The 14,013-nt window shown below is 48.1% G+C and overlaps 1 protein-coding gene across 1 annotated transcript in view; it reads left to right on the plus strand.

Annotated features, from left to right (window-relative positions):
- Positions 1-14,013, plus strand: part of AVEN (apoptosis and caspase activation inhibitor) — a 168,754-nt gene extending 154,741 nt beyond the window's left edge. The window contains exons 3-6 of the mRNA XM_036245644.1: positions 3,095-3,165; positions 9,713-9,808; positions 12,513-12,861; positions 13,615-14,013. Coding sequence (XP_036101537.1) covers positions 3,095-3,165; positions 9,713-9,808; positions 12,513-12,861; positions 13,615-13,730 — 632 coding nt within the window. The 3' untranslated portion in view covers positions 13,731-14,013. The remainder of the gene's footprint in view (positions 1-3,094; positions 3,166-9,712; positions 9,809-12,512; positions 12,862-13,614) is intronic.

Below are 14,013 nucleotides of genomic sequence, written 5' to 3' on the forward strand. Positions count from 1 at the left end.
ATAAGTGAAATCATATGGTATTTGCCTTTTTCTGTATAATTTATTAACATAATGCCCTCTAGGTCTATGTTATCAAAAACCGTATGATTTAATTCTTTTTGTTTGGCTGAGTAATATTTCATTGTGTATATGTACCACAACTTTATCCACTCATCTACTGATGGGCGCTTGGGTTGCTTCTAGATCTTGGCTATCATAAACAGTGCTGCAGTGAACATGGGGGTGCATATATCTTTTTGAATCAATGTTTTGGGTCACTTCAGATATAGTAGAAGTGGAATCTCTGGGTCATAAGGCAGTTCCATTTTTAATTTATTGAGGACCCTCCATACAGTTTTTCACAGTAGCTGCACCAATCTGCCTTCCCACTAACAGTGAGTGCACGAGGGTTCTCTCTTCTCCACATCCTCGCCAACACTTGTTCACTGATGCAGCCATTCTAACAAGTGTGAGGTGATATCTCACTGTGGTTTTACTTGCTTGCATTTCTCTGATCCTTAGCGACGTTGAGCATCTTTTCATATGTCTATTGCCAACCGTATGTTCTCTTTGAAGAAGTGTCTGTTCAGGTCCTCTGTCCATTTTTAATTGGATTTTTTGGTGTTGAGTAGTTTGAGTTCTTTATACATTTTGGATATTAATCCCTTATTGGATGTATCATTGGCAAATATGTTCTCCCATTCAGGGGGTTGTCTTTTCATTTTGTTGATGGTTTTCTTTGCTATGCAAAATATTTTAAATTTAATGTAGTCCCATTTGTTTTGTTTTTTTCTTTTGTTTCCCTTGTCTGAGGAGATATAGTAGAAAAAAATTGCTAAAAGAAATGTCAGACATTTTGCTGCCTGTGTCTTCTGCTAGGAGTTTTATGGTTTTGAATCTTACCTTTAAGTCTTTCATTCATTTTGAGTTTCTTCTTGCTTATGGTGTAAGAAGGTGGTCTAATTTCATTTTTCTGCATGTATCTGTCCAGTTTTGCCAACACCATTGAATTGACTATCTTTACTCCATTGTATGTTCTTGCTTCCTTTGCCTTAAGTAATTGACCATAAAGATGTGTGTTTATTTCTGGGATCTCTATTTTGTTCCATTGATCTATGCGTCTGTTTTTATGCCAGTACCATGCTGTTTTTATTATTGTAGCCTTGTAATATGGTTTGATATCAGGTAGCCAGACTGATTTTTAATTGATTCATTCATTATTTATTTCATATCTATTAGCTATTCATATTTCTTATTCTCACCTCTTTGTTGTTTTTCTATTAGGTGATTTTATTCTGATTGATTTACAAAAGCTCTTTGTATGTAAGAGACGCTCTTTGCTAGTGTGTGGCACAGATGTTTTTCAGCAGTGAGTATGATTTGTATGACTGTTACAGTTTAGGATTTATTGAGGTTTTTATAAAGTACATAGTATTGTCACAACACACACACACACACACATGCACATACATCCCCATCCATATACAAGACCGTATTAATTATATTATTCAGAATCTTCATATCATAATTTTTGATGGATCAGATCGATTTACCAATGACTAAGAGTAGTGATTTTACTTCTTTTCGTAATAAAGAATATTGTTCTTTATCTTTGTTGCCTTGAATTTGATCTTGTCAACTGTTAATGTTGTGATCCACGTGTTTTGAAATTAGTGAGACAGGTGTAGGTTTTTTGTTTTTTTTTTGGTACGTGCTCCTAGTGGCAACCGAACCCAGGACTCTCTGGTCTGTAGGCCGACGCTCCAACCGCTGAGCCAAACTGGCCAGGGCTTTTTTTTAAATCCTCACCCAAGGATATGTTTCTATTAATTTTTAGGGAGAGAAAGGGGGCGACAGAGAAAGAGAGAGACAGAAATGTTGATGTGAGAGAAACATCAATTGATTGCCTCCCTTACACGCTCCGACCAGGGATTGAACCTGCAACCTAGGCATTTGCCCTGACCAGGAATCAAACCTGCAACCTTTTTTTGGTGTATAGGATGATGCTCCAACCAACTGAGTCTTCCAGCCAGGGCGGTATAGGTTTTATCTTTAAATTTATCTTTGTCTCTTTAATTTTGAGTTCTTTACCCCTCCTTTAATGTAGAAATAAAGAGTAGATATATGGTTAAATCACCTGAGAGGTATCACAGGAGAAGTGGGCTGTACCTGAGCTCTCGAAATATAAATAGAATAGAATTGGGTGGAAGTGTGTGGGTTTCCAGACAAGAGGGAGAGATTAAAAAAGAAATGAGGATAGTATGGAATACGAAGTATGATTGCAATGTGAAAAAGGCCAACTGTGGAGCAGAAAGTCTGAAGAAATAGCAAGTAAATGTGGGTTAATGAGGCAGGATCACATTTTGGAGGATTCTGAAAGCTAGGCAGAGAAATAATTCTTCATTTATAAATGAGCTGTTATTAATGCGGATAATCAGATAAGTATACACACAAAACAAGCCTGTATCATAACTTGCTGTACAGGATTGTCTTTCATGCCTCCTTTTATTGATCATACATGATCATGTTCCTTGATTCCCAGGGCTCAGAGCGGTGTACCATGCATGGGTCACATGAACTAACCTAAGACACGTTCTTTGAGTTTTACCTTGCATTTGACATTCTAAGCAGATGATTTTCGGAGTGATGGTAGAGGTTCATGACCTCTCCTCCACGAGATATTTTAAGTCTGTCATACTGTGGATCAGGCTAGAACTGTTTTCCGCCGGTCCCGTTCTTCTTCCTTTTCTGCTGTGCCCACCCCCGGAATCATAAATATTAGTTTCCTTGCACACCATGAGCGGAGGAGATGAAAACATGCTAAATATGGGTAGATAGCCTGAACGGTTCCCTCGTCTCTCAAGGAGCACGTGGGACGGGGGCTTATGAGAGTTGCTTGGGACAGTAAGTGTGGCTGCCAACAGTATTTTCCGGGGCCCACCAGGACAGATGGCTGTGTAATGATGTGGAGACCGGGACCTTCCACTGAAGGATACCTCTGAATTCAGGATGGCTAGCTCTTGAGAAATGGCAGTTTTCTTCCAAAAGGGGAGTTTAGACAACTGAGTGTTTTCCTTTGGCTTTTGCATAAAGTTGTGTTATTTCTTGCTTCTAGGGGACTCCTTCTCACAGTTCCGGTTTGCTGAGGAGAAAGACTGGGATGGTGAAGCTTCATGTCCAAAGCAGGTAAGATGGTTCGTCTTGAATGCGGGGGGAATTGACTCCTCTCCAGGTCGGAGACGAACAGCTCTGATGTTATTGTTGAGATAGAGTCTGTGCCTAGAAAAAAGGTTAGTAATTCATGTCTAGTTAGTCTCAGTTGCCTAAACTGCTCATAACATTTTCGGGGAGCTTAAGTTTACAGATGCTTGTAGCTCAACTTCACCTTCGACCCTGCCCACCTGTCTGACTCGCTCACACAGACTAGGTTGCAAGGTAGAAAGTTTAGATTCATGGTTTCAAGTGGATTTCTTTGCCATTTGGACTTCCCTCTTTTCCATTTCTGTGAAAATTCTTAGGGTTGAAAATTAATTTTTTTGCCACATTGCTTTTGGTGTCAAGAAGAATCCTTTATAGGTTTAAGTAACCCTTCTTCCAGAATTAGGAGAATAAAGCTATAAAACAAGAACGAGTATCATAGATGTCTTTCAGTGACGCCATAAAGCCCACATATTTTATTTGCTTTGTGTTCATGCCACATTTTCTTCCTAAAGAGCATTAATTATTTTTCAAGCACGATATCACTGATTCTTTTTATATGAGAGATGATAGGTATTTTTCACCCCTTTAAAATGCACAGAGAATTGTTGGTGATTTGTCATATGCTCCCTGATTCCAGGGCCAGGGCACACAGTCTGATACAGTGATTAGACAGTCTGCCCGCAGCCTCAGACAGGCGGCTGAGCAGCTGGCCCAGAGGTAAGGCACCGTCCTCCCCACTCTGCTACCAGCTCCGTACACACACTCTAGGTGACTTGTTTTATCTCTGGGTAGTGGTATATTTACTTGTTTGAGATGAACATCATCCTATATGAACTGAGCAGACGGAGCTACTTGAAAAGGACTGCCTGTCACTTTGCAAAGGGTATGTATGATACAGCCCTGGCCCGTTTGGCTCAGCGGTTAGAGCATCGGCCTGCGGTCCAGAGAGACCTGGGTTCAGTTTCCGCTAAGGGCATGTGCCTCAGTTGCAGTTTGTCCCCAGCCCTGGTTGGTCGTGCGGGTGGCAGCCACTCGATGTGTCCCTTTCACGTCAATGTTTCTCTCTCTCTCTCTCTTCCTCCCACTCTATCTGAACAAAAAATGGAAAAATGTCCTTGGGTGAGGATTAAAAAAAAAAAAAAAAAAAAAAGAGTATGGATGATACAAAGAGTATGGATGATACAAAGAGTTGGGAATGAAACATGTTTGTCTTTGCCCAAATCTCTTTGGGCATATGCCTGAGATAGAGTTTAGAATCCTAGGACATGTTGAAAACAGACAAACCGAGGTCATTGACAAAAAGGGTGAAACCCAAGCAACTCACATTTCAACTCCTTTATTGTTTTTTAAAAACTGGTTTTAGAGAGAGGAGGGGTGGGGGAGAGAGAAGAGAGAGGTGAGAGAAACATCGATCAGTTGTCTCCCGCATGTGCCCTGACGGGATCACACCTACAACCTGGGTCTGCGCCCTGACTGGGAATGGAACCCAACACCTTTGGTGCCTGGAACATCGCTCCAGCTGAGTCATACTGACCGGGGCTCAACTCCTTTTGAACCATATTGGCAGTCAGAGAAAATTTCAATTCCTATGAGAGTTTCAAAAAATTTTAAGGTTCTTCACTCCTCAAAACACTGAGCACCTGTTATTTACTCAGTATTTTATTGGATGCAGCTCATTCAAAGATGAGTAAGACAGAGACCGTGCTTGTTGATCGCCCTAAACGCCTCCCCTTAGTGGCTAACATATAGTAGATGATCAGTGCATATTTATGTAACAAATGAAAAAGAGTACAACATACAATAAGGGGTGGAATAAATGAATTCACGTAATTCTGTGAGAGACCGGCTGTGGGCAGGACGTGGCGGAGAGTGGTGTCCTGGGAGGAAGAGCATCCAAGTGGGTTTGTGTGGTGAGTGTGGTCTGGTCGGTCCTGTTGGGGGGAAGCAGTAACAGGAGACCCGAGGGGTGACCTGGAGCATCGTTTTGCCGGAGCCGGTGGCCTCGGGCAGGTCTGGGCTGGTTAGTACCAGCAGTTCTGTCTCCATTTTCTCCTCCCGGCAGTTTAGCCTGTGGGGGAGAGCATAGCCTCTGGGGAGACCAACCTGAGTGCGAATCCTCGTTCTACTACTCGGGAAAACGCCTTTCCTCCTCTTGTTTTCTCATCTGTAAAACGGAACTGATGATAAAATGTGACTTGGAGCCGTATGGAGGATTAAATCCAATAATAAAAGCATTTCAGCACGGTTCCTGACATGCATGAAACACTCAGAATGAACTCTTATGACTATTATTTGTTAACGAAAGTCTCGTTTAGTCAGACAATGGGAATGGCTAGATTTGCCCTCAGCATTGGGAAAGGGTTTGCCCTCAGCTGGGCTGGAGGCTGGGAAGTTAGGGAGGAGGTTATGTGGGGGCTGGGGCAGGATGAGGGCCTGGCCACATGAGGCGGAGGGTGGAAAAGGGGTTCAGATGGATGGGACTTCAGCAGGGGACAGTGTAGCGTGTCACTAACCAAGTGTGAGACACGAGGACAGGGGAGGTTTGCAGTAGCTGCTGAGCTTCCTGGCGGGTGACCAGGTGAGTAGTGATGCCGATAACAGAGCAAAAGAAGGAGAAAGAGGGCGAGTTTGATGTTGAACCTTTGAGTGGAGGTCCTGACTAGTAGGACATATCGAAAACCGAATTTATCATTTCCCCATCAAAACTGCTTTCTGTCCCACTGAAATCCTCTTTCTTCTTGCATACTTGAGAGAGAGAAAAAGACAGGAATTTATACATACATACATACATACATACATGTCCACCCCCCCCGCCCCCCTGCTCCCTCCATCCCCAGTGCAACCAGTGACACAGACAATAAAGAGAAAGAGGAAGAAGGAGGAATCGATAGTGGGACTTGTCAGGTCCTCAGAGGACATCCTCTGGAGAGGGTCCCAGCCGTCCCGCTGGCTACCTTCGTCTCTTTGTGGTCCTCGTGCGGCTGACAGAGGCGTAGCCTGGCAGCGAGGGTGTGGGCTTTAGCCCTGTTGGCTCCTGTTCCTACAGGGAGTTGGCCCTTAAGTCCATTGTGGGCTTGTCACATCTTTCCTTTGGACAGTGCAGGGACGTATGTGGAGGGGAGGGAAGGAGGAGAACTTTTTTGGGTGAAAAAAATAGATCTATTCTTTTTAATGTTTTAATTGGTTTTTTAGAGTGAGAGGAAGGGAGAGAGAGAGAGAAACATCGATGTGAGAGAGAAACATCAATCGGCTGCCTCCTGCACGCCCCCTACTGGGGGTCGAGCCCATAACCTGGGCATGTGCCCTGACCGGGAATCAAACCAGGACCTCTCAGTCCATGGGACGATGCTCAATCCACTGAGCCATACTGGCTGGGCAATAGATCAGTTTTTTTAAAACTTGCCTTTATTTTTCATTCCATTTTTCATTTTTGTTGGCATGGTGACTTATTTATTCAGCAGAGTGTCCTTGAGCAGCGTCGAGTGCTGGGTGAGACGCAGTGGTGTCTGAATGCCTGGCTTCTGACGGTGTAGACTCCCGGGTCCACCTCTGAGTGGGGCCCGAGACTCTGTCTTGAAAATCATCCCAGCCCTGGCTGGTTTGGCTCAGCGGTTAGAGTGTTGGCCCGTGGACCAAAGAGTCTCGGGTTTGATTCTGGTCAAGGGCATGTACTTCGGTTGTGGTTCATTAATGGCCCTGGTCGGGGTCATGCAGGAGGCAACCAGTCGATGTATCTCTCTCACCTCGATGTTTCTCTCTCTCTCTCCTTCCCACTCTGTCTGAAGATAAATAGCAAAAAAGAAAGAAAGAAAGAAAGAAAGAAACGAAAGAAAAGCACCCCCGCTGTTTGCAAGTGTTGCCTGGCCAGGCAAGTGGCCGTGGGCCCTGAGTCCCACGTGAGTGAAGCTGGTGCTGTAGCTCCTGAGTAAAGGCTACAGTGGCTGCTCCCCGGAAAGGGACAGAGCAGTTCTGGGCTTTTTGAAGCTGCAAAATGGAGTTTCTAGCAGGTTCTTTTCTCACCAAGTAGTGTACCTTTATGCAGACTCAGAGATGCAGTGCCTGCTGAGGTTTCTGGACAGAGAGGGGCCTGCAGGATGGCAGACCCTCACACCCAGACCTCTGTGCACCCTGGAGGCAGAGAGGCAGTGGGGGGCTGTGTCCGACAGTTCAGGCGGCTCCCCTCTACCAGCGAGGGTGGCACAGAGAGGCCTCGGGGGCCCAGCGTGCTGACCGGGCTGTGCAACCGGTCAGTGACCATCACAGTGGGCCAAGTGACATGGGGACTGGGCTCTCCAGGCCAAAACAACCTGTCAGTTTTTTTTTTTTTTATCCTCACCCGAGGATATTTTTCCATTTTTTGTACAGATAGAGTGGGAGGGAGAGAGAGGAAGGGAGAGAGAGTGAGAAACATCGACATGAAGGGACACATCGAATGGCTGCCACCCGCACGACCAACCAGGGCCGGGGACAAACTGCAACCGAAGTACGTGCCCTTAGCGGGAACCGAACCCGGGTCTCTCCGGACCGCAGGCTGACGCTCTAACCACTGAGCCAAACTGGCCAGGGCATCCTGTCAGTTTTTTAAAGACATGTAGCAAAAAGCTAATTCATGGCTGTTACTCCAATTATACTTTTTTTTTTTGGTCCTCACCCGAGGACATTTTTGCATTCATCTTCAGATAGAGTGGGAGGGAGAGAGGGAGGAAGAGAGAGAGAGAGAGAGAGAGAAACATCGACATGAGAGAGACGCGTGGAGTGGCTGCCACCCACGCCACCCCAACCAGGGCTGGGGACAAACTGCAACCGAGGTGTATATGCCCTTAGCGGGAACCGAACCTGGGTCTCTCTGGACCACGGGCCGACTCTCTAACCGCTGAGCCAAACCAGCCAGAGCCAATTATACCTATTTTAAAATTTACAATTTACTATTACAGACAGTTCACTTCAGCTCCCTTTATATCTGAGGACTTCAGCTTTAGCCACGTAGGAGGAGGCAGACTGGTGATGAAGAGAGGCAAGTCTTACAAAGTGGCATTTGATGGCAGGCTCTGGGACTCCCGCAAGGAGGCAAGGAGCACTGGGTGGCTCCATGTGTCAGCCGGGCCTTGGATGATGGTGGGAAGGAGACATCCCAGTAGCAAATGCAGCCGGATGCCCGTCATTCAGAACGCAGCTCACAAGCACAGCCTGGCCCTTCCCCAAGCCTCTGTGTGGTCAGTCTCACAGACTCTCCATCGTCTATGATGTACCTCGTCATGTTGCACACGAGGCAAACAAGGACAGAGGAATGGTGGGTACTGTTAGACCCCCACACGGCACAGCGGTTCTCTGGAGAGCCGACAGCAACAGTTCGCAGAGAGCAGGCTCTAGCTCGTTTGCAGGGGTCTCCATGTTTGACTTTGCAGACCCCTTGGCCATGGGAAGGGTGAGGTTTCCTGTCTGTAATCTGGTGACTCACCCATGTGATGAGCATTCAGGATCACGCCTGACGAAGGGGTTGAGAGCTTCTCCAAACTTGAGAACAAAGCCTTGGCCGTGCTGGGCCTGGTCACAGCACTGAGGGCGGAGTGCGGGGCGGAGGAAAGGCCGGCCGCCCGCTGGACTTCTCACTTTACTGACAGCGCTGGGCTACCCTCCCTGGACACTTTTCTGTTTAGATGCACGTTCCTTTTTTCCAGGACTCATCTGCCCGAGACATTCCTGCGGTGGGGTCGAGATGAGACTCGATAGGTGGGCCCTGGATTTTCTTCTAACTTGAAGCCAGTGATTATAGAATAAGACATGGTTCTTGCTGGGCCCGTGGCTGTCCTTGGTGGATGAGGTGGTCAGTAATGTTCTCTAATGTGAGGTCATTACAGAAACCTCTTAGTTTCTCCTCCTCTTGGGTGGCCAGGGCAGCGAGAGCAGCTGTGTTAAGCCATGTGATCACGTGGACTGTTTTTTCCAACACTGCATGTGGGAGGTCACTGCATGGATATGACCACCTCCGTGAACGGGGAGGGAGTCCAAGGGCGCTGTTAGTGCAGGCCTTACACAGCGGACGGGCTGGAGGGACGTTTCTGTCCTCTGCCTTCTCGTTAGCAGGCACCCACAGGCTCCCTCAGTGCGCCATCCCCTCACTGCCCAGACGGCGCTTCCCTCCTCCCCCAGGTTGGCCGCCTGGATTTGGGGGGGGGGGTCCGCTTACATTTCACTGAGCTTGTATTTTTCTTTCAGTTTGCCAGTAAGTCCCAGAGTGTCCCGTTCCCAGTTCCCGTGCTGCTCTGACAGCGTGAACTACGGCTCGAGGAGGTGGTCTGGGTTCGGCTCATCTTAATGCGGAGATGTAGATGTGACCGTACCGAGCGTGCTTAATGCTCCGACCTACTCCCAGTTAAATGTCACTCCAGGGGATGATTTATTCATGGTTACTTTTGTGTTCCGCTCTTTTATTTCTAGGTCACATGTAATCATCACCAGAAATACATGTCATATGTGTATGTATGATCTATGTCTCTTTCTTAATTAACTAATTTCATTTATTTATTTATAGGATTCAGCATTTTACGTGGACTGTGAGTCACTGGTTCAAGCCCTTCAAGAACTGCCTCTCTCACTCCGACTCAATGTTGCTGCTGAACTGGTCCAGGTAAAACCCTAAAGACATCTTCAGGCTGGTGTGGGTTAGGGCAGAAGAGGAGAGACAGAGAAGTAACCCTTGGCAGGATGTCTCAGACTCAGCTTTTCCTTTCATAAAGCTGAGGGTTTTGTATCAGATAGCATTTTGTAAAGTTTTAAGGGAGAATGAATGAATTGGTTTCAAGGTCCCCCCCTCACTCCCCTATTATATTTGAAACATTTTAAAGAATCAAATGTAATGGAGTTGAATGACTTGTATGTAAAAGTATAAAGTCTGCCTGGTGTAGTCCTCCCAGTACTTACGTTGGGTGCTAAGGACACAGCAGCCGAGTGGACAGCTGTGGCCCCTGCCCTCGTGGAGCGCAGTCTGCTGGGAAGGATGGGCGTTGATCGACTGTCACACAGGTGTGGACACTGTGGCAGTTGCTCTGAAGGAGCACGGTGTGTTATGGGACGACAGCGGTGAGCCTGACATGCTCTGGGGTGTGGGGAATGGCTTTTCTGGAGAAGGGACAGATAGCGCTGGAATTGCAAGAAGGACCCACTCAGATCTGTGTCAATAACACAGCTACCGCCAACAACAGTGAGAGCGTGCTGGCCTTGGGTGGAGAGTGGGCTGTGGGGTTGGGTGGAGAGTGGGCTGTGGGGTTGGTGGGTGGGTTTACTGGTAAACCGCACTGTCGACAGGAGAGCAAGTGAGGGGGGATGTGAGGGGATGCAAGCTGGGGCGCTGCGGCTCCAGTCCAGGTGGGTAATGCTGTGGGCGGGACTAGGGCGATGGCAGTAGACACGGCACAGAACTGGGCTTTTCTGAGAGGACTTGCTGGACGGCAGAAATGGAGCAAGAGCAGGCAAAGAAGTGTTCTAGGTTTTCCAGCCTGTGTGCAACTCAGTGGCAGGGGGTCCAGGAGGAGTGAGGGTTGGACATTATGGGTTTGTGCTTCTGAGATATCAGAGTGAAAATATAGTCAAATAGATGTAGAAATTTATAGTTCAGAATTAAGGGCTGGAAATAGACATCTGGGAGCTCTTCATGCAAGGTGGCAATTGAGAGGAAACAGCCCAAGGACTGTACTATAAGGAACTTCAAAATATAATTGTGACTTGATCAAATTTTTTTTTTTTAAGTGAAATCCTGGGCAATACTAATTTTAAATAGAATCCCAGCAGCCAAAATGATCAACTTTGTCCTGCAGTTGAATGTGACGCCGTTTTCCCTGCACTTGCTGGTCTCACCTTTAGTGTAGCAAGTAGAATTCGGGGCTGCAGGACAGCTGGGGCCAGGGCAGTGGGGAGGTTGGCGCTGGCCTCTGCCGGGGACCCTCCCGAGGCTTCTTTAGGAACGGGGGGCTTTGGGGTGTCCCAGTGGCGGGGAGAGTGCTGCCTTCCCTGCTGGGCCCCTGGGGTTCACGGTTCTGACATGTTTGGTTCCACTCGGTGCAGAATTGTTAACGAACACATCAGGGGACCACTGAGGTGAAGGTGATGGGGGCCAGGACTCAGGAGCGAACCAGAAGTGTGAGCATCTGAAAGCGAAGGCTGTGTTGGCGGTAGGCCTCAGGGTAAAGGTGTATGTAGTGACTGTGGTGATTTTGAACACCTGGCTAAACCGTGGGACAGTCCCCTGCGGCCCTCTGTGCCTGGCAGACAGCAGTTCCTCTCAGCTGCGTCTGCACAGAACCCCCTCGCCCCGGGGAGGTGAGAAACAAAACCAATGCCAGACACCGGCCACAAAAGGGTTCCAGGACGAGGTGAGAGGACCCCGGCTCCGCCCGGGCGATGCGAACATTTGAGTCTGTGTGTGTGGTCGTACTGTCTTCAAAGCTCCGAAGAGTTATTAGCAAGTTGGACCTGCTCAGGATGCTTAACTGTACAAGTCGGGGGCGGTGCCGCCAACAGTAGCTGAACTTCATTCCAAACCTGTCCACTCTGATGCCACGCCGGTCCTCCAGGCCCCCCCCCCCGCGCAGTGGTTCTCAGCCTAGATCTGCGTTGCCATCACCTGGGGAGATCCACCTTTTGTTCAGTTATAACCCAACTGCAGAAAAGCACATGCACAGATAGTAGTTACAGCCGGGGCTTGGCACCCGAGTCAGGAGGTGGCCAGCACTACAGAAGCCACCCCTCTCCCGCCACTCCGAGTCCCCATTTCCCTAAAACCACTGTCCGGACTGCGAACCCTACGCTCCGGTTTTGCCTGTTTACAGATGCAATCAGAGGGCATATTTTCTTTCCTGTCTGGTGCTTTTTACTCAACGCTGAGAGTCCGTCTTTCCTTTCTTCTTGGTGAACTTGCCCCTTCACCTTTATATCAGCAGGTCTGATTTGCTAGTTACTTCTCAGTCCTTTTGCAGAGGTTTAAATAAGTCTCATCACAGTTTTATGTACACATTCAGGTAGACCTATGGCCCTGTCATTTCTCAGGCCTGATCGCAGACATGGCCCTTTTGATTTCAACTCCGAGTTAGCAGAGGGCCGAGGTGGGTCGAGTGGGGGGTGCAGCCCTGTGGAGTTCTCCTCCTTTACCCCAATCGGGAAGCTGGGTGCTCCGAGTCCCCCGTTTCAGGCCAGAACCAGAGACCCTTTGTAAACTCCTGTCTGAACTGTTTCCTATTCCAACTCGAAGGAAGCTGGTGGCTTCCTTAGCTTTTGTTTCTGCTGAAGCAAAGGTGGCAGGACTCATATTTCCAGCTGTTACTATGTTTCTCTTTCAGACCGCCCTGCCTGTAGAGCTTCCTCAGGTGAAGCCAAAGAGAAGCGATGAAGGCAAGGGACTAGGCATGCAGTTACAAGGGCCGCTGGGGCCTGGAGGAAAGGGGTCCGAGCTGAGGTCTGCTGGCTGCCCCATGTACCCGAGTAAAGACAGCCCAAGACGGGGCCCTGCAGAGGGTTCCCAGAAGCCCGCTTCCCCACCGCACTCAGCGGCAGACCCTTTGGAAGAAGAATTAGACCTGCTGCTTAATTTAGATGCGCCTGTAAAAGTGGGAGATAACATCTTACCAGACCAGACACCCCAGGACCTGGAATCTGAGAAAGAGGAGGCGGCGGCTCAAGAAGAAAAAGGTATGGTTTTCATTGTGTTCCTCCTCCTCGATCCTGGTGCTTTTGTGAAAACAGTGCCCGACCCGGACACATCTCCTTGGTGTCTGCCATCGACCTGGCCTGGTCCACCGACATCTGTGCTCACATCTCCGCTGCCCTGAGCGGCCCTTTCTGACGAGGCTCCTCTCACTGGCTGCCCTGGGCTTCCCAAGGGGCTCCCTGCCTGGTGGCAGGGTTCAACCTGGGGCTGCGGATTGAACTCGCGCCACGAAAAGGCACGTGCAGTAGATGTTTTAATCGACTGTCTGCACAGCCCAGTTAACTAACTCGCCTACGTCTTGCTGGCTATTTTGATTTTATTTTAGACAAGAGAAGAACACGCCTCATCTGTGCTATTCTGGGAGAAGGGGTCCCATTTGCTAGGGCAGCCTAGGGTGACTGGCTCGCCCTGTTCTGCAGCCAAGAACCTTTAATGACTTTCCAGGCTGGTTACAATAGTAAAAGGAAAACTGAGCTGTTGGTCTTTTTGAAAAACGAGTGAACTGTGAAATTCAACTTGAGAATCGAGGAGCCAGTTTCTACCCTATGTATTAATTTGTTTAGATATGATTGTATCTTAGGGAGTAGGAACAGTAATAGAATGTTTCTCCTTGCTGTAAGCAAAGTAATTATAATTATGGCTGAATTATGTCATAGGACAAACCCCAGGGAAGCTTCCCCCTCAGGCTCGGGACTAACGTGAAGCTGTAACATTGCATTTATTTATTTCTCTAGTTCTTGCAAAACCACCTGCGACGGAAGAAGAGACCGCGGAATCTGAGCAACCCAGCACATCAAAAACCGTTACTGAGGAAGAGCTTGAAGACTGGTTGGACAGCATGATTTCCTAACAAGAGAAGAGAAGGAAAATGGAAAAAAAGTGCCTGAAGCCAATTTTGGTTGCCTCATGAGTCAGGATGCCCTGGAAGAACAGCTGGTTCACATGCATGCCCCCAGCCAGCGCGTCCCATCGGGCTGACCGCAGCCAGCGCCTACCTCTGCCTTTGACCATATGCACAGCTGAGTCATCGGACACCAGAGGGCGGAGCCGTGTGGCGCTTGTTCTCAGCATAGCCAGTGCCACCCGCAGGACAGCACAGGGCACGCGTTTGGCTAAAATAAAGAAATGCTGGT

Source organism: Molossus molossus, unplaced genomic scaffold (assembly GCF_014108415.1).
Source record: "Molossus molossus isolate mMolMol1 unplaced genomic scaffold, mMolMol1.p scaffold_m16_p_1, whole genome shotgun sequence".
Classification (NCBI taxonomy): Eukaryota; Metazoa; Chordata; class Mammalia; order Chiroptera; family Molossidae; genus Molossus; species Molossus molossus.